The 22,098-nt window shown below is 55.0% G+C and overlaps 1 protein-coding gene across 3 annotated transcripts in view; it reads left to right on the top strand.

The window, feature by feature from the left end:
• GNB1L (G protein subunit beta 1 like) overlaps nt 1–22,098 on the top strand; it is a 58,268-nt gene extending 36,170 nt beyond the window's left edge. For 2 of the 3 annotated variants that reach the window (XM_046640654.1, XM_046640656.1), the window contains 3 exons: nt 3,465–3,563; nt 7,845–8,060; nt 21,632–22,098. In XM_046640654.1, coding sequence (XP_046496610.1) covers nt 3,465–3,563; nt 7,845–8,060; nt 21,632–21,883 — 567 coding nt within the window. In that variant the 3' untranslated portion in view covers nt 21,884–22,098. The remainder of the gene's footprint in view (nt 1–3,464; nt 3,564–7,844; nt 8,061–21,631) is intronic. The other variant, XM_046640655.1, reaches the window with a different exon arrangement.

Here is a 22,098-nt window from a genome sequence, read left to right as displayed (position 1 = left end):
CAGGGGCAGGGTGAGTGTAGGGGCCAGGGTGCCAAGTGTGGGCGGGGGCTGGGGGTGCACATGGGCAGGGGAGGGAGCCTCCTGTCTGCCACCCACTCCTGTGCTTGCTTGTGCCCCTGTTGGCCCCCAGAGCCTGTGCAGCAGGCGGCACTGGGCAGGGCCCTGGCCCTGTGCACATGGTGAGGTTTGGCCCCCGCCCAAGAAGAGTCGTTTGTCTTAAAGCAGATTCAGTTCATAAATAATGAGAGAGAACAGGCATTTATTTGTTCATGATTGCGTTTAAATCACCAATTAGGAGCTACATACACTTTTCTTGCCAATTTGCCAAAAACCTGTTAAAAGTTTCATTAACGTGAAAAGAGAGGGCTGTGCTCCCTCCCGGACGGCAGGAGCTGGGCAGCGCCCGGGCTTCCTTCCGTGCTGCATGCCACAGACACCGGCCCGGGCTTGAGCCAGCTCTTTCCGCTGAGGTCAGGGTGCTGCATACTGTCCTCCACATCTTGGCCACCCCAGGCCGCTCCGGCTGTTCATGTCCCTCTGGCCCCACTCCCAGGGCCTCGCCCCTGAGACCATTCATCCCCTTTGCTCGAGGCTGTTTCTGACCAACTTCCTGGCCACAGCTCTCCCAGTGCAGGCAGCGTGTGTGTTTTTCAGAAGCAGCCAGTCTGGGGACCTTGCATATCCTGGGAAAATAGCTGTTTTCCATGTTCCCACCTGGAATCTGCCTGGACTGGGCCCTGGAAGAGCCTCACTGGCCTGTGCCCAGACAGTGCCTGCAGAGAATATGCCCCCGCTCCACTCGGCTGTCTGGGTGGCCACACTTGCCCAAACCAAACATTTTTCCTTCTGGAAACACAAGTTGCAGTTGAGTGCCAGATGTAAAGCATGGCGGTGTCTGCAGGAGGCCCCAGCACAGGCGCCAGGGCCCTGTCAGGGCGCAGAACTGCGTCTTGGACCCACAGGGCCCGGAGCCCACCCGTAGTCCTCAGGCCATGCATGGGCTCCTTGCTCTCCTGCACCCGGGTTGTGGCCCTGGCTGCTGCCGCCCACACTCCCTCCCACAGCGCCTGGCTCTGGCTCAGGGCTGCCCTTGGTTTCCCCTCGCCCTCTCTCTTCCTGGCCAGAGCAGACTTGCTGGGCAACTCACCCCTGCCTGATCCAGTTGCCCTCACACCACTCCTCACTGCCCCCAGAGGGGTATTCCTGAGCCTGCAGATGGGGACAGACTGTCCCTCATTGACCCATGGACCTGCATGCCAGGCCATCCAAGGTGCAGGCCTGTGCAGACTGTGTGTCTGGTGACTTCTGTGTCCTCCGGCATCCCTCTCCCTGTGGCTTCTCTTCCCGCCACCCAGTCAACATCTTGAAACCAGCCCATCCTCCTGATGTGGTGACAGAAGGAAGAGATCTTATTGTAGGAGAGCTGGCACTAGCATAGTCCACGTCCTCCAAGACCGTCCCTCACAGCACAGATATGGGCCAGCTCACGGGGCCTCCGTGACGCTGCCATGCATGCAGCTGACACTTGCTGCTTTGCCCTTGAACAGGCTTGGGTCCCTGATGCATCAGACCAAGAAGAGCGTGTCTCTCTGCTCTGTTGGGGGTGCTCGCCCCTGGGGTGAATGTGCCCCACGGGTACTCCCCACTCCCCACAGCTCTTCTGCGGTCCTCCGGCGATAAGCCTGTACTGGGCCGATGTTTCTCACTGCGGAGACCAAGCGGGAGGGCTCCAAGAGGCCCTCTCCCTGCCCTTGGTTTTTCTTGTTACTTCTGGGCCATGCTCAGTGGCCACTGCGCCTTGGTTGTCATGCGCCCTCTCTCTCATATTTCTTGTCGTCTCACTAGAGCTTCTCCTTGAGCGTTTTGCTGTTCTAGGGCCCCTTCTAGCAGTCTCTTCAGGACATAAGAACTGCTCATGTCACTTGGGTTCTTTTCTGTCTCTTTGTGGGCAGTGAGGGCCAAGACGGCTGCTCTTGGTGTCGATGTGACCTCGTAGGCCTCCTGGTGTGTGCTGTGTGCTCCTGTGTGTGCCCTTGGCGGGGGCCCCAGGACTTACCCTTCCTGGGTAGCGAGCCTCTCCCCTGGTGCTGGGATGCTGGGCAGCTGGGCAGCTTCTGGTGAGAGCCCTTCCCAGAGTGTGCCCACGGCCCCAGCCGCAGAGGCGCTGCCTGGGCACAGGGGCTGGCCTGGCACAGGGCCACAGCTGAGAGGGCCAGGCCGTCCCGCTGGCTTTCTGCCCTGCCTGCAGCTGCCCTTGGACACGGCCACCCAGCGCACATGTGGTGGATCTGGAACTCAGACCCGGGACTTAACTCTGGGCCTTGGGCAGGTTCTCCTGGGGGATTAGTGAGAGCAGCGAGGCTCAGACACACACGCTTCAAGTTCCCCTGGAGTTCTCCTCACTGGGGGTTCTGTGTTCTGGATGTCAGACAGCAGGCCAGCTATCTCCTTGACATCCACAACCCCTCCGGACCTCAGGCTCCTTGTCTGCAAACCAGAGGGTGCCCCATGTTGGTGGGGGTGAGGCATGGCTCCAGGTGGCTGCAAGTTGTGTTGTGATGTTACTGGTAGAGCGCCTCTCCCCAGTACCTCTGGGAGCTAAGGGCCGCCGAGTGTCCCCACTGCCGAGCGGAGGCCCCGCTTCACACAGGATCCCCTCTCCTCCTCCACGCTCTGCAGGAGGGTCGCCCTTGTCCCCACTTGATGGATGAGGGAGCTGAGGCGCTAGGGATTCAGATGGCTGGAGGCCCAGTTCCAGTCTGCAGCACTCCAGTGACCCAGCCTGCTCCTCGCAGCCTCTGCCCTGCCTGCGGATGGTGTGGGGCGGAGCCTGGCCCAGCTCAGGTGGACAGGCCAGGTGTGAGCCAGTCATGCGGGCCAGCTAGGCGTGTCTCCCAGCCCAGGCACAGGAGGGCTCTGCAGCTGCATTCAGGTGACACAAAGCATAGCCATGAGACCCGGTATAAAGGTATGGGGACAAGTGGCTCCAAACAGAGCTCCCTCGGTGCCCATCCTGTCCCTTTGGAGGCATGGTGCTGGGTCCCTGGTGTCCCTGTGCAAGCTCTGTACCATCTGATATGCCTGAGACAGCTCAGAGCCGCTCACATGGACAGCCCACACCAGCAAGGGGAAGCAGGCTGAGGTCAGGAGAATCAGTGAGCTGAGTCAGGCCTCCTGCTCAGGGAAGAGGTAAAATCCAGCGGGGCCAGCGATGGCTGCCAGATGATAACGCTGGTTAGAGGGACGTGCTGGTCACTCAGGAATGATGTGTGCATTTCGCAAGGCCCGGCAGTGCCCAAGCCCACGAGCCCATGTGGCCTAATTAGGAGTCTCGGCTCCTAGGTTCCTACAGGGAGAGACAGAAACTCGTGGCAGCCTTGGTTAATCACCTTAAAAGTCTCTTGTTTGTATAGCACAGACTCAACTTGGCATCAGCCCAAATCAACTTGTTTTCTTACTGTCAGATTCAGATTCTGGAGATGCCATCCAAGACGTCAGTGTGCACCCTAAAGCCGGAGGCAGATGCCAAGCCGGGCATGCCCATGTGCCTGGAGCTGTGGCAGGTAAGGCGCAGCACACGCCAACCACGCCCTGCCAGCCACGCCCCCCGGGCCCTGAATCATGCCTCATTCAGGATTTGGTTGTCGGCAAACCAAAGGGGCAGTCAGCCCCGGGGAACGTGTGCTCCCCGCCTCCCTGCCTCCGTGTCCTGGCCGGCTCCTGCCGCCTCCCTGCACTGCAAGGGCAGTCCTGCAAACCACCGCAGGCTCTGAGGGGCACCCCTGCCCATGTAAGGAGGGACGGCAGGATCAGCTGAACTGGCCCCTCCTGGGGAGGACGCGGCCCCCTCCTCTCCGCACACCCATCTGCCATGCTGCGTGGGGCTGGGAGGGGAGTGCTGACTACCTCTCCAGGCCTGCATGGCCCCTGCTTGCTTTGGATGAATTTCTGTTACTTCTCTGCCTCGTAGAGACAGGAGTGGGCTTAACATGTGACTTTCCCTGCAGCCATACTTGGAATCTCTGGTCCACAGCCATTTCCTTCTATCTCGACTGTTCTTTCTGATTAGGGAGGGTCTAATCTGATTAGAGAGGCATCTCCTGGGCTGGCAGCAGAAGTCTGGGGGGCCAGGGAGGGGGTCACAGTCTTGAGTCCTGGCAGAATGAGTTTCAGCCCCAGGGTCAAGCCCCAGGCCTGGGAGGGATGCTCACGGGCCCACCTGCCTCCACCTGAGGCCAAGCCCTCCTCAAGGCCAGCCCCCACCCCAAGAGGGCAGCCCTGGCTCAGCATTCGCTGCACTCCTTGGGGCACTCATGCCTGGGGCAGGAGAACAGATGATACAGCAAGACTGGGGCAGTGTCGTGGCTGTTGAGATACCATGGTGAGCAGGGCTCAGGGCTGTTTTGCCAGCTCTGTTGAGTTCAACAGCACTTTCCAAGAGCCACTCGTACGCCAGGGGCTGGAAGAGGTGGTTCCTGCCTCATACCCCACCACCCCGTGAGTCCTTCCTAGAACCAGACCAGCGGCTGTGTACGTGGAGATGCACACATGGCGACAGGGCCCCCAGAGACCCTGCCCCAAGCTTTGGTCCCTCCAGGAACTGGCCCTTTCTTGTAGTTGGTTCTCCCTGCAGTTTCTTAGCCAAGAACATTCCAGATGGAATTTGGAATCTCTGATCAGCCAATCCTACAGTGTCCTGCTGCTGCAGCCTCTCAGAGAGAAGCCTGGGGGCTGGGGACAGAGGAGGTGGGGCCCTGAGAGACTCACCTGAGTGACAGACCTCCTGGCGCCAGCAGGTTTGTGGCAGCCGCTTGGTCGGGACGCCCCCGGACCCGATGCTGTGGGCGATGGTGTGAGGCTCGCAGGTCCCAGGCAGGACGGCAGCCGCGGCTGCATCACTTGTACTCTGTCCCCTGGTAACACTGTCATTGTGTAATCATGTAAAAATTCCAGCGGAAGAATGTGTAGAAACGGGATGTACAAACTTGTTAAGGTAATTAATACAGTTGACAGAAGGACAAATCGTGTTTTTGTTAGTTGATATAGATCCAGCGCAAAGCGTTCTGTTAAGAAAAGTCTACGTTAATGTGAAATGTCCCTTTTTTTCTCTCCAAACCTGAAGGTCTAAGTTATAATTTAGTAATCTGAGTGTGGCAGATGGCCTGACACGGTATTTTTTCTGAAACATTCAGATGTATTCTTGTTTTGCTCCTCACGGTGGCTGACCTGCATGGTTGTGATGATCATGTGAAAAGGTCAGGAAGACCATTTGCACCAGGCCCAGAACAAGCTGCCAGCCCCTGGGCCTCAGGCCCCTCTAGTGGGCCCCACCAAGCCAAGGGCCACGAGGTGCTGCAGCCAGGGCCTGTCTGCTGGGAGTCTCTCTGGGCACTGTGCCCAGAGACAGGAGGGGACACACAGTGAGTCCTTGTGGCAACTTCAGGTTCTCGCCCCGTGGAGCTCAGCCTGGCACCAAGGGCATAGCCATCAAAGGCCAGAGGCCACAGAAGCACTGTCCTGCCTGCAGTGTCTGTCGCTGGGGCACCACAGGGACCCAACATGCCAGGAGAGAAGCTAGAGGGGCCCACAGCTCGGGTGGGGAGGAGCAGCCAGCCGGGGCCAGGGCTCAGCATTTGGGCCCCCTTGGCAACCGCAGGGTGAGCGCCTGCAGGCCAGTCCAGCTCCTGCTCTGGCCACCCATGGCACCTCAACAGGGGGGCAGTAGCGTGCAGCCCCTGCACTAGCTGAGGCACTCAGAGCCCAGAGACCACAGGCCCCACATGGGATTGGGCTACAGAGACTCACCGGAACCGATGTGTCGGCACCCAGAGGAGCCCTGGACACAGGAGGAACGTGCCCGGGGGCCGGGGCCGGGCTGGGCCTAGGCAGCATGGAGGGGAAGCAGGTGACACAACAGAGCACTGGCCCAAGGGGAGCGGACCCAAGTGGGCCCCGGAGAGTTCCTCACAGCCAGCCTGTGGGGTGAGCCTGGCAGGGCGGTCCCAGGGCCAGTGCGAGCTCCTGGCCCTCAGCCTGGCCCGCGTGCAGATACACTCACGGAGGGAGGCCCTGTCTGGAGAGGCATGGCTGCCCACAAGGAGCTGCTTGGGGAGAGGGCCTGACCACTTTTTAAAGTCCTCTGCACATTTTTGGAGAAAACCATTGTAAATAACTTTATGCTGCACACTTAATTTCTGATCAGATGATCTGAAAAATGCCAAAAGGGAGCTCTTCTCTGTTACAAAACTACAGGGAAAGCGCAGCAACGCTATCAAGGCTTCTGCAGGGAGGCCGGGTGGAAGCAGGGTCTCGCCAGGTGCTGTGCACATGCACCTCTCAGGCTCACAGCCGCTGGGCCGTTCTCCTGACTGCTCTTCCAGGTGGCCGTGGGGCCGTCAGCCTAGCAGCAGCCCCAGGGAGGCACACAGGCTGCCGCGGCGTCCTCTCAGGAGCCTCACTCCCTTCCTTGGACTCCTCCTTTCTATTGTCTGTGTGAACGTCTGTTGTCAGCGGAGGCCCTGAGTGGACCAGCCATTTCCAGGGACGTGCACGAGGCGGCTTCCAGACCACCTCTGGCCTGGGAGGGTTCGCTCTATCTGTGTGCGTCTTGGTGGCCGTGTCCTCCCCATCCCCTGGCACAGCCATTTCCTCCAGATCGAGGAGCTGATCTGCTTCAGGCTTCCCTGGCTCCCATCCTGGGGCCCCGTGACTCACACCACACCCCACAGCCTCAGTCTTCCCTTCTGATGCACAGAGAAAGCCCTGCTTCCTTGGGTTGTTTGAGGACGCAGAGTCCACTCGTGGACTCCCCTTCTGCCCCTTGGCGGGCAGAAACACCTGCACGACTCAGGACTAGCAGCTCCTGCAGGCGGGTGAGGAAGGCCTCTGTGGTGCTGTTGGCCATGTCCAGTGAGGCCCAGGTACTCTGCTCAGCACCAGCCTTGCCCGCGGGCAGGGGACCATCCTCCAGGTTGCAGGTGACTCAGGAGGCAGGAGCCCCACAGGCTCTCATTCTCAGTGTTGACCATCCAGAAGCTGAGGGCCAGGCCCAGCTGGAGCTCCCCGAGGCCCAGTTGAAAATTCTCCGAGGAGGGGATGTGCTCAGCTATTCCTGACACTGGAGTGACGCCCACCCCAGGCAGCTCGATGGGGAACAGAGACAAGTGAAGGGTAGCAGGCAGTGGCCACCACCCTTGGTGCCAGGGTGACTCAGAGTCCCACAGCGCTCTTTTTCTGGAGTTGTTGCAGAGGCCAGATGAACGAGGCGCCTGCCCAGGGAGCAGAGGCCTCTGACCCACTCCCTCATCCATCACAGTAGCTCAGGCTGGCGAGAGGGCGGCTCACAGCAGTCAGCGCCGCAGCGCCGCACCAGGCTTGGGGGTCGGGGGGCTTCTGCAGTGACGTTGACAAAGCACAGAAAGTTCATTTTTCATTGAGATGGAGCTCTCGATTTTCTTTGGCTGGCGGTTCTAGACAGGTGACCGGCCCCACCAAGGTATGGCCACAAGTCTCAGGCCTGTGGAAAGGAGGCAGGAGGACATGCAGCACCCTGCAGTGGTCGTGGTGAGTGCCCAGCAGGAGCAGTGGCACAGCAGCATGAGGCAGGGCTGCGCCTGGGCTCTGTGCCCTCTAGTCCCCATCCTCAGGGGGCCCCAGCAGCACCCGTGCTGGCCCTGTGCTGACGGTGTCCGCCATCAAGGGGGCGTGCAGAGCCTATGAACTGCTACTGCTGTGTGGAGAACACGGGAAACAGGCCCCGGCTGGGCCGGCCACCTCTTCAGCCCTTTCTCCCCCAGTACACACCAGGACCCTTCGGGAGCTGACTGCTGTGCTGTTCCCTGCAGGCCGACTCCAGCCCCCGCCCGCTCCTCCTGGCTGGCTATGAGGATGGATCGGTGGCCCTGTGGGACGTTTCCGAGCGGAAGGTGTGCAGCCGCATTGCCTGCCACACAGAGCCCGTCATGGCCCTTGACTTTGACTCCCAGAAGGCCAGGGGCGTCTCAGGCTCCGCAGAGAAAGCGCTGGCTGTCTGGAGCCTGGATGAGCAGCAGGCCCTGCAGGTCAGTGCGCCAGACCCAAAGTGTCATTTATCCTGCTTTGCACTAACAGTCTGATAGGCTGAAACAATATTTAGGCATGAAGAGGAGCTGTAGCAGATCCCTGGCTAATTAATCACTCTGCGGCGGGTGCCGGGCACAGGAAGAAGGGGGCGTGGGCGTGTGGGGCTGCTCGCTGGGTTGGCTTTCTCTCAGACCTGGGGTTAGCGGCAGTCACGTCCTGTCCATCTAGAGAAGAGGCATGTAGAGTCCAGGAGTGTGCAATCCCATTTGCAAAAACTCAGAGGAATTTGGTCAGTAAGGAACTGATTAATCAAAAAAAAACCCAAAATGCAATGTGGAGCGATCCATGGAGTCACGCCCCTGTGGTGGTCTGCGAGCCAGCCCCAGGGAGGCCGTTCCTCATGGGCCGCAGGGAAGGGGTGAAGAGTCAGGGCAGAGGGAAGTGTTGCTAAAAACCTTCCCCTAATGTCCTAGCGGACTTTCCCATCCGTGTGGCTTGCGAGCTCCTGGCGGCCATGTCTGAGCCTGTGCCCAGTGCTCAGCATAGAGGAGCACAGCCGCATGCTCAGCCCTGGGTGAGACGGAGGCGATGGAGTTGGAGGTGGGGACTGTCCTGTCCAGGCCTCACTCTGGTGCAGGTCCCGGGGGATGCAGGCCATGGGGGGTGAGGCGCTGGGTGCACCCTGTCCTGTCAGCCCCCAGGGGGTGGCCTGGTTGCACACTGGCTTCTGAGGGTGGGCGAGGAACTCCCGTTAGTCTGGAAGCCTTGGAGGGCTGAGGCTTGACTTTAGCGAGTAGAAGCTCCTTGAGGAGGCAGCTCTCTGCACCCGGGTCTGGTGGGGAGCAGGGCCCAGGGGGAAGCTGTGTGGCCCTCAGGGTGTCTGCCAGCAGCAGCAGCAGCAGCCCCGCTCCTTCCTCACCTGGGCTCTCATCACTGGGCGCTGGAGGACAGGGCCTGGGGGCAGCCTGCCTCTGCTGGGGCTGTGCTGGTCCAGGCCTCCCATCATAGACAGGAGACCAAGGAAGAGGGCATCTCTCAAGGCTCCTCTCCAGATAAGGAAGCTTTGCGCAGCAGCCTGGCAAGCCTGCCTTGCCTCACACTTGCCCAGCACGGGCCCCCAAAGCCAGGGAAAGAGGCCCTGAGTGGGCAGCACTGAGCCCCTGAGGCACATGGGTTGAGGGGGGTGGTCCCGGTTGAAAATCAGGACGTGCTGAAGTGCCCACCAGGCATCACCACGCCCTGGGTGCAACCTGGGGGTGGGGCTTTGTCACCAGGTATCCCAAGAGAGGCATGGAGCAAGGAAAGCTGGGAGCAGGGGTGTCATGGGGTGGGCAAGGAGTCCTGGGCAAGAGGGCAGCTGAGAAGGAGCAGGGCCAGAGGGTGCACCCCAGAAAGCAGTGACGTAGAGGCCCACAGATGGACACTGAGGTCGGGCAAAGTGAGACCTGTCACACTGCAGCTGGAAGGCTACTAGCCTCCCAAAAAGAACAGTCCTGTCAGAGAACCAAGGTTAGAACCAGAGCAAGCAGCCACACCGCCTGCCCCGGTGCGAGGTTGCCCGGCGTCGCTGGTGGGATCTAAGCAGGGGCCTGAGGGTAGAGGGCAGGTCCTGTGGTGCCCTGGGGAGCAGCTCAGCCAGAGCCCAGTGTGGGAGGGGTCACCGGTCACATGTGGGGACAGGGCACGCATGCACACCTCCTTGGCATCGCCTTTCCCCAGCAGACCAGCCTGTGCCAGCATGTGGCTGACTTGGAGTAAAGTCAACTTCCTGTCCATCTTTCTGTCCTGTTGTCCCATGGAGGCCCCATGGGAAAGAGGATCAGACAGGCCTCCCAGTGGGGCCAGGCCTGGCTGTAGGCAGCAGAGTTCCTGGTGCCTCTATCCAGAAGGAGGGTCTCTGAGGCCTGGGGATCGTGGGCCTGGGTTAGAAAGTCATAGTGATGGTGGTCATCTTTAGGAACTGGGGTGGAGCCACTCTGGTGCTGGGTCTTCCTGTGCTCAGCAGCCAAGGCCGCCTCCCTGGGTGCCACACCCGGCCAGGCGGGCATCAGGTTTTCCCTCACAGCCCCCGACTCCTGCTGGGAACCAGGCAGCACATAGGGTCCTGTGCTCCATCTCGCTGTGGTTTGAACTTCATCAGCCTGACTTTGCAAAGGGCTGAAACCTAGGCCGCTCCCCTGAGAGCCCCGTCGTAACCCGGACTGCAGCACCCCTGGCCCTGCACCCAGGGCTCCGGGAAGAGGCCCCTCCTGCCCTCCTGGCCTAGAGCTGCCTGATCTCTCCTGGCTTGTTTGGGAAACAGCTGCTGGAACTTAAGACTTAAATTTATGGGCATGTTGCAGTCCACAGATGAACTTTTACTGTCCTGATGAATTGGAAAGTTAAAGCAGAGGGGAGCCAGGCATGGCAGAATGGCTGTGGTTGGTGTGATGGTGGTGGCTGGGCCAGGGTCCCCGCTCGGCCCTGCACATGAAACAGAGGAGAGTGCTCCTCCCGCTGGGCACGGCCAGCTCCCTTGCTCGGAGACAACTAGACTCCACGTTCAAAGTTGGACGCTCCAGTTGTGAAGCACAGACCTCTGAGGAGGAAGTACGGGGGGCCTCAAGGCCCTCAGCATCCCAGGCCTCCACAGGCGTCGTCCTCTGAGGCCCTCAGCGAGCGTGCCGGGCCCTGCCGTGCTGCAGCGTGACTGCCAACGCTGGCCCTCGAGCCGCATAGGTGCAGATGTGCCTCACCTCGCCCCTGGCTGCTGAAGTCTCTATTGAGGCCAAATCAGCATCTCGCAGGCAGGCGCCGGGAGCCGAGACGCAGATGAGGTTTCCCGCAGCGGAGCGTGGGTAATGGGAGCCAGATGGCGGCAGCGCTGAGTGCGCATTCCTGGCACCTGAGGTCATGCGCTAGGAGCTCCTGGTGGCCAAGGATCCTTCCGGGAGGGTCCTGATCGAGGACGGGCTCGGCCAGGGGCCACAGCAGTGACCAGAATCCTTCAGCCACCTTTGTCAGGAAGCTGCAGCCTCAGGGGCGCATGGTGACGCCAGGCCTCCCGCCTGTCTTCCAGAGGTGGCTTTCCCTCGAGCCACGGGGGTTTGGCCGTGGCCGTTGTCAGAGACACAGGTGGTACGCAGACCTGCGCCTTCCTCCCACACTTGGGGCAGGGCCCACGGCCTTGAAGCAGGGGCTGATTTACGGCCAGCAATATTTTTAGTTCTTTAAGTAATAATGAGGCCCTCACCGCCCCAGCCAGCCTGGGCTGAGTCGGACCAACCGCACTCTCCCTGCACTGCGCCCACAGCTGGTCGGCCAGGCGTCCTCTTGTCCCCGCTGCATGACTGGCCGTGCCAGGAGCTTTCCTCTAAAGTGCCGGCCGCAGGATGCATGGGGCAGGTAGGAGGGAGAGCACAGGGCCCTGAGGCCAGTGAATTGTGGGCACACCCAACCCGCTGTATGACCGAAGCTTCTGTTGCCACTTCTCATTTCCTGCCGGGGGAGCCGGGCCATATGCCTTTGCCTCGGTGCTGGCCAAGTCTCTGGGAGGGGCTGCAAGAGTGGCAGGTGAGGCCGGGCACTCCTGTCCCTGTGGGCAGTCCTGTCCGTCTCAGCCCCTCCCAGGTGGCAATGCTAGTGTGGAAGGGGTTCCCACGCTGCTCCCGACTTCCATCGCTGTGGGGACCACAGTTTAGGGCTCTCTGCTGAAATTCCTCTTCCGCTTGCTTGGGCTCTTGGTAGTCATCAGTGGAGAGCAGACTTGAAAGCAGCCCTTTTCTCCCTGGGAAATGTCTCCAATGTTAACAAATTCACATAAACGTGGAATCCTGAGGAGGTGACCCTGAAGGAGGAGGTTCCAGGGAGTCTGTTGCCTGAGCCCGAGGTCCCCTCCCTACCACTGGCTCAGGGGCAAAGTTCACAGGAGGGAAAAGGATGAGGGACCGTGCCGGTCAGCTTCTCAGCCTCATTCCCGGCTGCCCTGCCTGGTCCCTGAAAGTCGGGAGGGCTTACTCAGAGGGGCACCCACACACATGGGCACACATGGGATTTGCGCAGCGGCATCCATCCCACAGCCCTGCTCCAGCATGCGCCCATCTTGGTGGCCTCTGCCTGGAGCCCGGGAACCTACAGCCACATGGGCAGGCAGAGAGGGAGGCAGTGTGGAGGTGAGGGGCCACACACCGAGGGCCCACCTGGGTTAGCAATGAGAGTCAGAGGCTGTGTGCTGCTGTCCAGCCACGAGCGTGTGCTAGCACAGGTAGGAAGCACACAGAGGCCCCGCAAGCCACAGTTCTGCCAGGCCAGAGCAGTGTAAGTGGGGCAGAGAATACAGGACGTGCAGAGACGATGCTGGTTGCAGTGGACGGTGGAGAAGGACGGGCCGTGAGAAGTGATCAAGGCTGGTGCCTGGGGCATCAGAGGCCCATGAATTGGTGGAGCCAGGCACTGGGGAGAAGCTGGTGGAAGGGCAGGAGGTTGGGCAGGGAGGGGGGGCCTTGACAGTGAGAAATGGGGCGGGCATGGAGGTGGCCAGCCAGGTCGCAGCCGGGGCCGGTGCCCAAGTGCTGATTGCACTGGTGGGGAGCGTGGGCTGTGGCCAGTGCAAGCAGGGCTGCGGCGAGCGGCCTTCCGCCTGTGGGGTGCCGGGGGGGGGGGGCTGTGTTGCTGCGGGGTTTTGGCAGGTCCTCACTGTCAGGTTAGGTTCCCTTCTCCTCCTAGGCAGGAGGGAGCCTGGATGGTGAATGGGTGTTGGGCCATCAGACTCGTGGCTTTTCTTCTCAAACCTGTTAATTTAGTGAGTTGCGTTGTTTGATTTTTGTAACATTAAAACAACCTTATAGTCCTAAAATAACCTGCTACGTAGCCTGTCCTCTTCCGCACTCTGTGGGGCTCGGTTGGAGTTGTTCAGGGCCGTGTGTCTGTCTGTCTCTCGGCAGACTGAGCTACACCCCCTCTCCTGTTACCTCAGGAGCCCCAGAGCCCGGAGGCAGCGTGCCCTCCCCTCCTGATCTCTGCCAGGTGGGCAGGGGCCAGTCTTTGCTGGTGCACCTGGGGCAGGTGTCTTCTCTGTGGTGAAGGTCTGATTTTCTTCTCGGACTACTTTAGGTCTCCTGCTTTCTTGGTAAGTTGCATTTTTCTAGGAACTTGTCTGTAGGCATAAAAATTTTCAAGCTATTTTCATACTGCCCTTTTTTTAGTTGTTTGTAGTGATTGTTTCCATTTCTGCTGTATTTGTAGGACTGTCACTTTTTTATTCCTGATCAATCTTACCTTTCTTGATCTTTAAAAAAATCTTTCTTTTTCCGTTTCACTGTTTCTGCTCTGATCTGTCGCTCCCTTCTCCCCATGTTTTCTGGGCTCGCCCTGCTGCTGACTTGAGCTGGGTGTGTGACCCGTTCGTTCTCAGCCTTCCTTTCGCTGAGGCTTGGGTGACCTTCTGGCTGCGTCCCACACTGTGAGATGTCGCCATCTTCATCAGCACTCACTCTTGGTGGACCTGATTTTTTTTTTGTTTTTAAGACTTTATTTTTTTCCTTTTTCTCCCAAAGCCCCCCGGTACATAGTTGTATATCCTTAGTTGTGGGTCCTTCTAGTTGTGGCATGTGGGACGCTGCCTCAGCGTGGTTTGATGAACAGTGCCATGTCCATGCCCAGGATTCGAACTGACGAAACACTGGGCCGCCTGTAGCAGAGCTCGCGAACTTAACTACTTGGCCGCGGGGCCAGCCCCTTGGTGGACCTGATTTTTATTTGTTCTCTGACTGCTGAGCTGATTAGAGTGCTTTTATGTTTCCAAATATTTGGGGGGTTTTCCTCAGTTATTTTTTATTTTTCAGTTTCTAACTTAATTCCATTATGGTCAGAGAATAAGGTTTGAATGATATCAGCTCTTTGAAATGTGGGGGCCAGTCCAGGTTTCCTAAGAATTCCACATGTGCTTGGGAAAGAAGTGCTGCTCCTTGCTGGCTGCACGGCCGTCCCTGACGCACTGGGCCAGGCACATCGGCTGTCAGTCTGATGCCGCAGGGCCCGGGGCCTCTGGGAGGGTCAGGCAGAACCCCTGCTGCCATGCATCTTGCTGTCTTTTCCTATGTCCATGCATTTTTGCTTTCTGCGTTTTGAAGCTGGCTTAGGAACTTGCAGGTTTAGAACAGTAATCTTCTCCTCTCCCCTGGGAACTGTCACTTCCTCCCTCATCAAACTCCCTCCCGTCCTGAAGAGCCATGCATCACCCTGGAGCACCCAACCAACCGTTCCAGGGGCTCCTGGAAGGAGGAGAGGCTGTGCTTTAGTCTCTCTCATCGTCTCTGGAAAGGATTTTTGCCTCAAAGCCTGTCTTGCCAACTATGGCTCAGGCCAGGTTTCCTCTGGTCATGACTTCCTTTTATAGCATTTTTAAAAATCTGTTGCCTTTAGCCTCCCTTCAGGTGTAGACGTCTCTCTCAAGGACCCGGTTTGCACATGGATTGCACTCCTCGTGCCTGTTCTGCACCAAGTGTGTTCCCCGGGCGTTCTTCCATCTCTGGCCCTCCTTCCAGAAGCCAGGAATGCCATCCTTCAGGCATCCCTCAGTGGAGGCCTCTAGTGTGAGCCACATGCTGACAGTGCCCGCACTTCTAGGTGCTTCTCTGGGTTCATACCGCCCCTCTGCTGGGCTGTGGAGACCAGCTCCCAGCCTAGTCACCAACCTTGGTGGGTCTTTCCCACGAATTTTGATTTCTGTGTCTTCGTTTTTATTCAGTTCAAAATACTGTCTATTTTCCCTTGTGATTTCTTCTTTGATCCAGTGGTTCCTTAGAAGTACATTAATTAATTTCCAAACATTTGTTGATTTTGTAGATATCTTTAATCTAGCTTAATTCTGCTGTCAAGGAAGGTGCCCTGTGCAATGTCACGATTCAGACCTTTATTGAGGCTTGTGTTGGCCCAGCACATGGTGCATCCTGGTGAAAGTGCATGTGGTCTGCAGGTGTTGGCGGAGAGTTCTGTCCGCGCGACTCAGGTTGAGGTACTTTGTCGTGGTGTTCAGTCCTCAATATCCTTACCCGTCTTTTTGTCTAGTTTTCTTGCAGTTCCTGAGCGAGGTCTTACAATCTCTGAGTGTAGTGAATGTGCCTGTTTCTCCTTGAGTTCTGTCGGTTTTGCCTCTGCAATTTTGAAGCTCTGCCATTAGGAATAGAAGCATTGGAGATGGTTAGCACATCCTGCTGAATGGTTGTTGGAGATGTCTGTGTCTCATCATGTCCTTTGTCTTGAAGTTGGCCTTGTCTGACTAACACCGCCGCGTGAGCTTTCTTAACGCTGCCTCTTTTCATGGTGCGTCTATTACTTTCGACCTATCTTGATTTTTTTGTACTTAAGACCATCTTTTGTAGTCTTGCTTTTTGATCCTTTCTAACAATCTCTGCCTTTTAATTGGAGCACTTAGTCTGTTTGTACTTAATATAATTATTGATGTGTCTGGCATGAAGTCTGCTGTCTTGATACTTGTTTCCACTTGTCACTTCTGTTTTTGACCCCCTCTTACTACTTTTCTGCCGCCTTGTGTGTTAATCAGAAATTTAGTTTTGAGTATTCCTCTCTTGGCTTCTCTATTATAGGTCTTGTCATGTTTTTCCAAGTGGGTACTCGCAGGCTAACAGTACGTACGCATCCTTAACTTAGTGTTGTCCCAGTCCCCACCTGCTTGTCACAACCCCACACTGGCGTGATCCCACTCACCTGCACTCCCACCCTTTCTGCTGCCGCTGTTATGTATTTTATTTCTACACATATTATAAACTCCACCTTATAATGGCATTGATTTTGCATTAAATCATCAGTTGTTATTTCTTAAAGTTTATAGGAAATCAACAACATAGTATTTTATATTTACTCACCCGTTACCATTTCTGGTGCTCTTCCTGGAGATCCGAGTTTCTGTCTTGTTTTGTTTCCCTTCAGCTGGGAGAATATCCCTTAGCATTTCTCATAGTCTAGTTCTACTGGCAAAAAATTCTCTAGCTTTTGTTTATCTGAAAAATGTTTTTATTTCACCCACCTTTTTCAAGAATTCTGTCTATAGAATTCAGGGACGTTAGTTTTGCTTTTCTTCATGCACTTTAAAATTGTTGTTCCACTGTCTTCTGGGCTCTGCTGTTTCTCTTGAGAACTCATCATATCTTATCATTATTCCCGTCCACATCGTGTGTCTCCCTCCGTGGCTACTCTCCAGATCTCCTTTTCATCTGTGCTTTCAGCAGCGTGACTGTCCTGGGGCCTCTGTAAGTCAGGCAGTTTGACATCATCCCATTGGCCCTTGAGGAGCTGTTGTGTTTTCTTCAGCCTTTTCTCTCTCTTCTTCGGGTTGGATAATGTCAATTGCTATGTCCTCTAGTTTACTGATTTTTTTTAAAAAAATAATTTCCCTTCTGTTGTTAAGCCATCCTACAAATTTTTTATTTCATTATTGAGCTTTTCAGTTCTACATTTTCTATTATTATTTTTTTTTTATAAAAGACTTTTTTTTTTTAGAGCAATTTTAGGTTTATGGCAAAATTGAGAGGAAGACGCCTGTTTCTCTTTTCTGCAGGACATTTGTTACATTGATGGTCCCAGAGTGACACGTTATCACCCAGAGTCTGTAGTTTATGTTAGGTTCACTCTTGGTGTTGTACGTTCTGTGGGTTTGAACAAATGTGGATCCACTGGTATCCACCGTTACAGACTCACAGACAGTATTTTTGCCGTCCTGAAACCCTCTGTGCTCCACTTAATCATTCCTCTTCCCCCACTAACCCCTGCCAACCGCTGACCTTTTTACTGTCTCCATAGTTGTGCCATTTCCAGAATGTCATATAGTTGGAATCACAGAGTATGTAACTTTCTCCAGTCGGCTTCTTTCATTTAGTGATAGGCATTTAAGTTTCCTCCATGTCTTTTCATGGCTTGATAGCTTCTCTCTTTTTAGCGCTGAGTAATATTCCATTATCTGGATCGACCACAGTTATCCACTCACCTCCTGAAGGACGTCTTGGTTGCTTCCATGTTTTGCCAATTGTGAATGAAGGTGCTGTAAACACCCATGTGCAGTTTTCTGTCTGGATATAAGTTTTAAGCTCCTGTAGGTAAATAGCAAAGACTACAATTGCTAGATTGTATGGTAAGAAATGTTTAGTTTTGTAGGAAATCACCAAACTGTCTTCCAAAGTGGCTGTGCCATATTGCATTCCCACCAGCAATGAATGAGCGTTCCTGCTGCTCCACGCCTTCAGCAACATTTGGTGCTGTCAGTGAACTGGACTTTCGCCATCCTAACAGTTGTGCAGTGGCATCTCGTTGTTTTAATTTGCAATTCCCTGATGATATATGATGTGGAGCATCTTTTCATCTACTTATTTACCATCTGTATGTCTTCTTTGGTGGGGTGTCTGTTAAGGTCTTTGGCCCGTTTTTTGATTAGGCTGTTTGTTTTCTTATTATTGAGTTTTAATAATTCTTTGTATATTTTGGATAATAGTCCTTTATCAAATATGTCCTTTGCAAATATTTTCTCCCTGTCTGTGGCTTATCTTCTCATTCTCTTGACGGTGTCTTTCACAGAGCAGAAAATTTTAATTTTAATGAAATCCAGCTTGTCAGTTCTTTCTTTCATGGAGTAAGTCTTTGATGTTGTATCTAAAATGTCATCACAATTCCAAGGTCATCTAGATTTTCTCCTATCTTACCTTCTGGGAGTTTTATAGTTTTGTGTTTTATGTTTGAGTCTACGATGGACTTTGAGTTAATTTTTATGAGGGTGTATGGTCCGTGTCTAGATTGACATTTTTGCATCTGGATGTCCAGTTGTTCCTGCACCATTCATTGAAAAGACTCTGCTCCATTGTGTTGCTTCTGTTTCTTTGTCAAAGATCACTTGAGTCTCTGTATGTGGGTCTGTTTCCGGGCTCTCTGTTCTGTCCCACTGGTCTCTGTCTGTTCTTTTGCAATATGACAGTGTCTTGTCTTTACAGTAAGTCTTGGAGTCAGGTAGTATCAGTCCTCCAACTTTGTTCTTCTCCTTTAATATCATGTTGGCAGTTCTGGGTTGGTTCTTTTTTATAATTTCCATTTCTTTGCTAACAGTTCCTATCTGTTCACTCATCAAGGCAATATTTTGTAGTTCTTTGAATACATTGCCTTTCATTTTTTGAACATATTTAAATAAGTGCTTTAAAGTCTTCATCTGATATGTCCAACATCTGTACCATTCTGGGCCAGTTTCTCTTAACTATGGGTCATATACTCCTGCATCTTTGCATGTCTGATACTTTTTGTTTATGTGCTGGACCTTGTAAGTGATATGTGATGGAGACTCTGAATTCTAGTATTTTGCTCTGAAGAGTGTTTACTTTTTTTCTCACAGGCAGTTCAGCTCCTGGCCATTCACCTTGAGCTTGTGCGGCCTTGGGTCCCTGCTCTGTCAGGGCAGCTCTGTGGAAAGCCCAGGTCCTTCACAGCTCCTCTCATGTGGTGGGACTCAGCTCCCAAACTCTGCCTCCCATTCAGACCTTGCCTGGGGCATGGTCCCAGCCCTGTCTCAGTAGGTGGAGAGGGGCCCTGCCTGCCGGTCGGTCCTTGTTCCTGAAGCATGGCCACTGCAGCACCTCAGCTGGTCTTGGGTTGTCGAGCAGTCTTTGCCCTTGGGCCACTGGGCCTGAGATCACTGTTGATCTCTTTTATCTATTTAACCCTGCAGCAGCCCCCGTCTGGTACACCCTATGTAGTGCCCTGAGCATGCACAGACCTCACACGAGGACTCATGAGGAACCACACACGATCTTCAGTCCCTTCCCCTGCTGCCTCCTTGCTGCTGCCTCACCTCACAGATTTCAGCTGCCCTAGCTGCCCCACACTGATCCTCGCCTCCTCAGCTTCACGTGGCTGCTGGGCTCCGCCTGGACCTCATGGCCAGGACATTTCCCTGGGCAGAGAGCTGCCAGGGCACTGGGGAGGCTCGCCTCGTCAGCTGCCCCTCCACCCCGCTGTCCAGTGCCTGCACACGCTTGCTTAGTGTGTTTTGTCCAGTTTGGCAGTTGCTTACAGCGTGAGCGTGGGTCTGGTACCAGTTGCTCCATCACAGCCACATTCCTACGGTTCTTGCATCATGACTGATAAGCCTGTTGATTTGTCCAACAGATACTCCATCCTTCGTTGTGTTGTACCCTCTGTCATCAGCTCTGCTGTATAGTCTATCTCAGGGCTTCTGCTCTGAGTTCAGTCTTTCCTATCACTAAGAATATAGACTCCTGATTCTCTTGTCTGCAGGCTCCTGGTATCTTTCCCAATCATTCTTTTGGTGTCTCTTATGCACAGTACAGATTTGGATTTAACTTTGGAAGCCAATCATGAATCTATTGAGTGTATTTTTATTCCTTTATGGAAAAATACAAGGGCAAATACTAGGAAACCATAGTGCCTGATGTTGGGGTGGGGGGGAAAGTAATGTTTTTGCCGTTGCTTACACTGGGGTCTCAGATAATCTCTCAAGTAGGAGGTTGACTGTTGTGTCTTTGGCCTCAGATGATAGGAGATGAGCAAATCAGTGAACTTCACAAGCGCCCCGTCTCTCGCTGTCCTCCCGTATTTCTGTTAGTTACATAACCGGTTCTTTAGCCATAATCCTCGTATTGTTTTAGACGTAATCCCACAGGTGAGTAGATCCAGCGCGCTCTGCCAGACCATTTGCCGTAGTTCTCCAGTTATCTCTTACAAGACTGGAGTTAATCTTCTAGTCCTTCAAGAAGAGCTTATGGGAGCATATTCTTTGAGTTCTTACATGTTAAAAAATGTTCGTCTGTTGTCTTTATACTTGAGCCACAGTTGGCTAGATGTAAAATTCTTGGACCGTGCCTCCCTTCGCAGCCCTTGCAGGCTTCACTCCGCCGTCTGCTGGCACAGACGTGGCCGTGGAACGTTCTGAGGACAGCCTGAACCTTACCCTCATAATCTACTTGATCTTTTTGCAGACTACTGCAAGGACATTTTTGAGCTACCAAGTCCATTGATTTTACTGAGGCATCTCTTGACGTTGACCATTCTCTAGCCCTTCTTTGAACTTGGATCATAAAACTTCAGTTTCTAGACGTTACTGTTGATTTTCTAAGTCAGTGAGTGTTGGAGCCCTCCACCTGCTGTGCACAGCTGCGGCTCTCTGCCGGCCACCGTGACCCTGTGTGTCCCTTCCTTCTCACTCACTTGGGATCATTCCCGCTCTTGCCATCTTGTCTCCAGTCTCCTCCAGCTGTCTCTGTTCCCCTTCATTTCTCTGAATTTTTCCTTCCACTTCCACCCTGCACTCTGCTAGTCCAGATTTCCTGCTGTGGGTTCTTGTTTTACAGAGATAATTGCTTCGTGAAGTTTTGTTTTATTAATTTATGGTAAAAATGCTTGTGACAATTTCTGTTTGCTTCCGAGGAAGGTTGCCTTCTGTTTTTCCGTGTTTCTTTCCCCCTTTTTCCTTGTGTCTTGGTAGAAATGAGTGATTCTCAACTGAGGCCACCATGCCCCAGCAGGAGGTGATTGGGAGGAAAGGGGTGCAGTGAGTGGCTGGCGAGGGCGACTTCTGGGCGGCAAGGGCTCATGGTGCACAGGGCTAGGCCAAACACAGCATCGCTGGAAGCAAGTGGCCATTTTGGGTTGTCATAGTGATACCAAAGTGCCTCTGTCATTTAGTGTTTGGGGACAGAGATGCCAGATTGCCCCGCAAGGCACGCAGCAGTCCTGTGTAAGCAAGAATGGCCGTGACCACAGAGGCAGTGCTGGTTTTCTGCTCGCTGCAGGGGACACGTGTTGGGGAGGGGTCCTCACCCAGCACTGAGTGCAAGGGCACTCAGCCCCTGGAGAGAGGCCAGCTCCCGGCGGTTCCACGCACTAGGATGTGCCTGTGCACCTCCTGGTTTTGTCGTGCCTCCTCCCTTCTCAGAGCCCGGCCAGGCACTGCCATTGTGCCTGTGGCCAGGGTGGCATGCCCTGAACGGCTCCTGAACCTGGCCTTTGGTCATCCTCACTTGTCCTGCCCATACTCTGCTAGTTCCCACTCTTGGCGGCCCTTCCAGGCCCCTTGCATTTTAAGGTTTCACTTCCCTCTTAGTGTTGCTGAAGATGGAGTTGGCATTTCTTGTACTCCTCATGCTTTGGGTGAATGTGAGGTTTCTCCAGAAGGGAGAAATGCTGACTTCCTGCTGCTGTCAAGCTAGAAATGTTGCCTCTGATCTGGATGCTAGGGTGCAGTATATTTCTGTGGTGAGGGGCTCTAGGAGCTGGGAGCCCACTGAGGTCTTTCCTGGGGCCTGACAAAGAGAGATTCAGGGCTCTCTGAGGGGAGGGCTTGACGTCCTCTGTCATAACTGAGGCTTTGGCTGAGGGCAAAGGTCAGGCCACTCTCGTCAGCAGGTGCACCGGCTCGGGTGGGGGTGGGTAAGTGCGCAGGAGCATGTGGCCGTCATGGTCGGCTGTGTGTCCCTCCATGTTCCAGCTGGCAGACTGGGGCGTCCATGGGTGAGAGCCTCTGTGACGGGTCTGAGAGGCTACCTAACGCTCCTCCCTGCTGCTCTTGATCCTGTAGGCACTCAGGACTCAGGAACTCACCAACCCTGGAATCGCTGATGTCAAGATCCGGCCAGACCGCAAGATCCTGGCCACCGCAGGCTGGGACCATCGCATTCGTGTGTTTCACTGGTGGACAATGAAGCCCCTGGCTGTGCTGGCCTTCCACAGCGCTACCGTCCACTGTGTGGCCTTCGCCACTGACGGCTTGATGGCTGCGGGATCCAGGGATCAACGCATCAGTGTCTGGTCACTCTACCCACGCACGTGACTTGCCCACTCCCTTGTCAGGATGTGTGGAGGGCAGGGAAGTGGCCGCCCGCACTCCAGCCTGACCCAGGTGTGTGGAAACCATATGTGGGGACCCTGAGGATGGCAAGTCGCGGGTTCTCTTCCAGTTACGAGAAGAGCCCAGTCCATGGAGTCCTTGCTTTCTGCACGAGCCTTGTGTTTCCTTTCATGAAATACAGCATCTGTACAACTGGC

The sequence above is a fragment of the Equus quagga genome, chromosome 15 (genome assembly GCF_021613505.1).
Source record: "Equus quagga isolate Etosha38 chromosome 15, UCLA_HA_Equagga_1.0, whole genome shotgun sequence".
Classification (NCBI taxonomy): domain Eukaryota; kingdom Metazoa; phylum Chordata; class Mammalia; order Perissodactyla; family Equidae; genus Equus; species Equus quagga.
The sequence above is the reverse complement of the archived record's forward strand: the minus strand, read 5'-3'. Positions and strand labels throughout refer to the sequence as shown.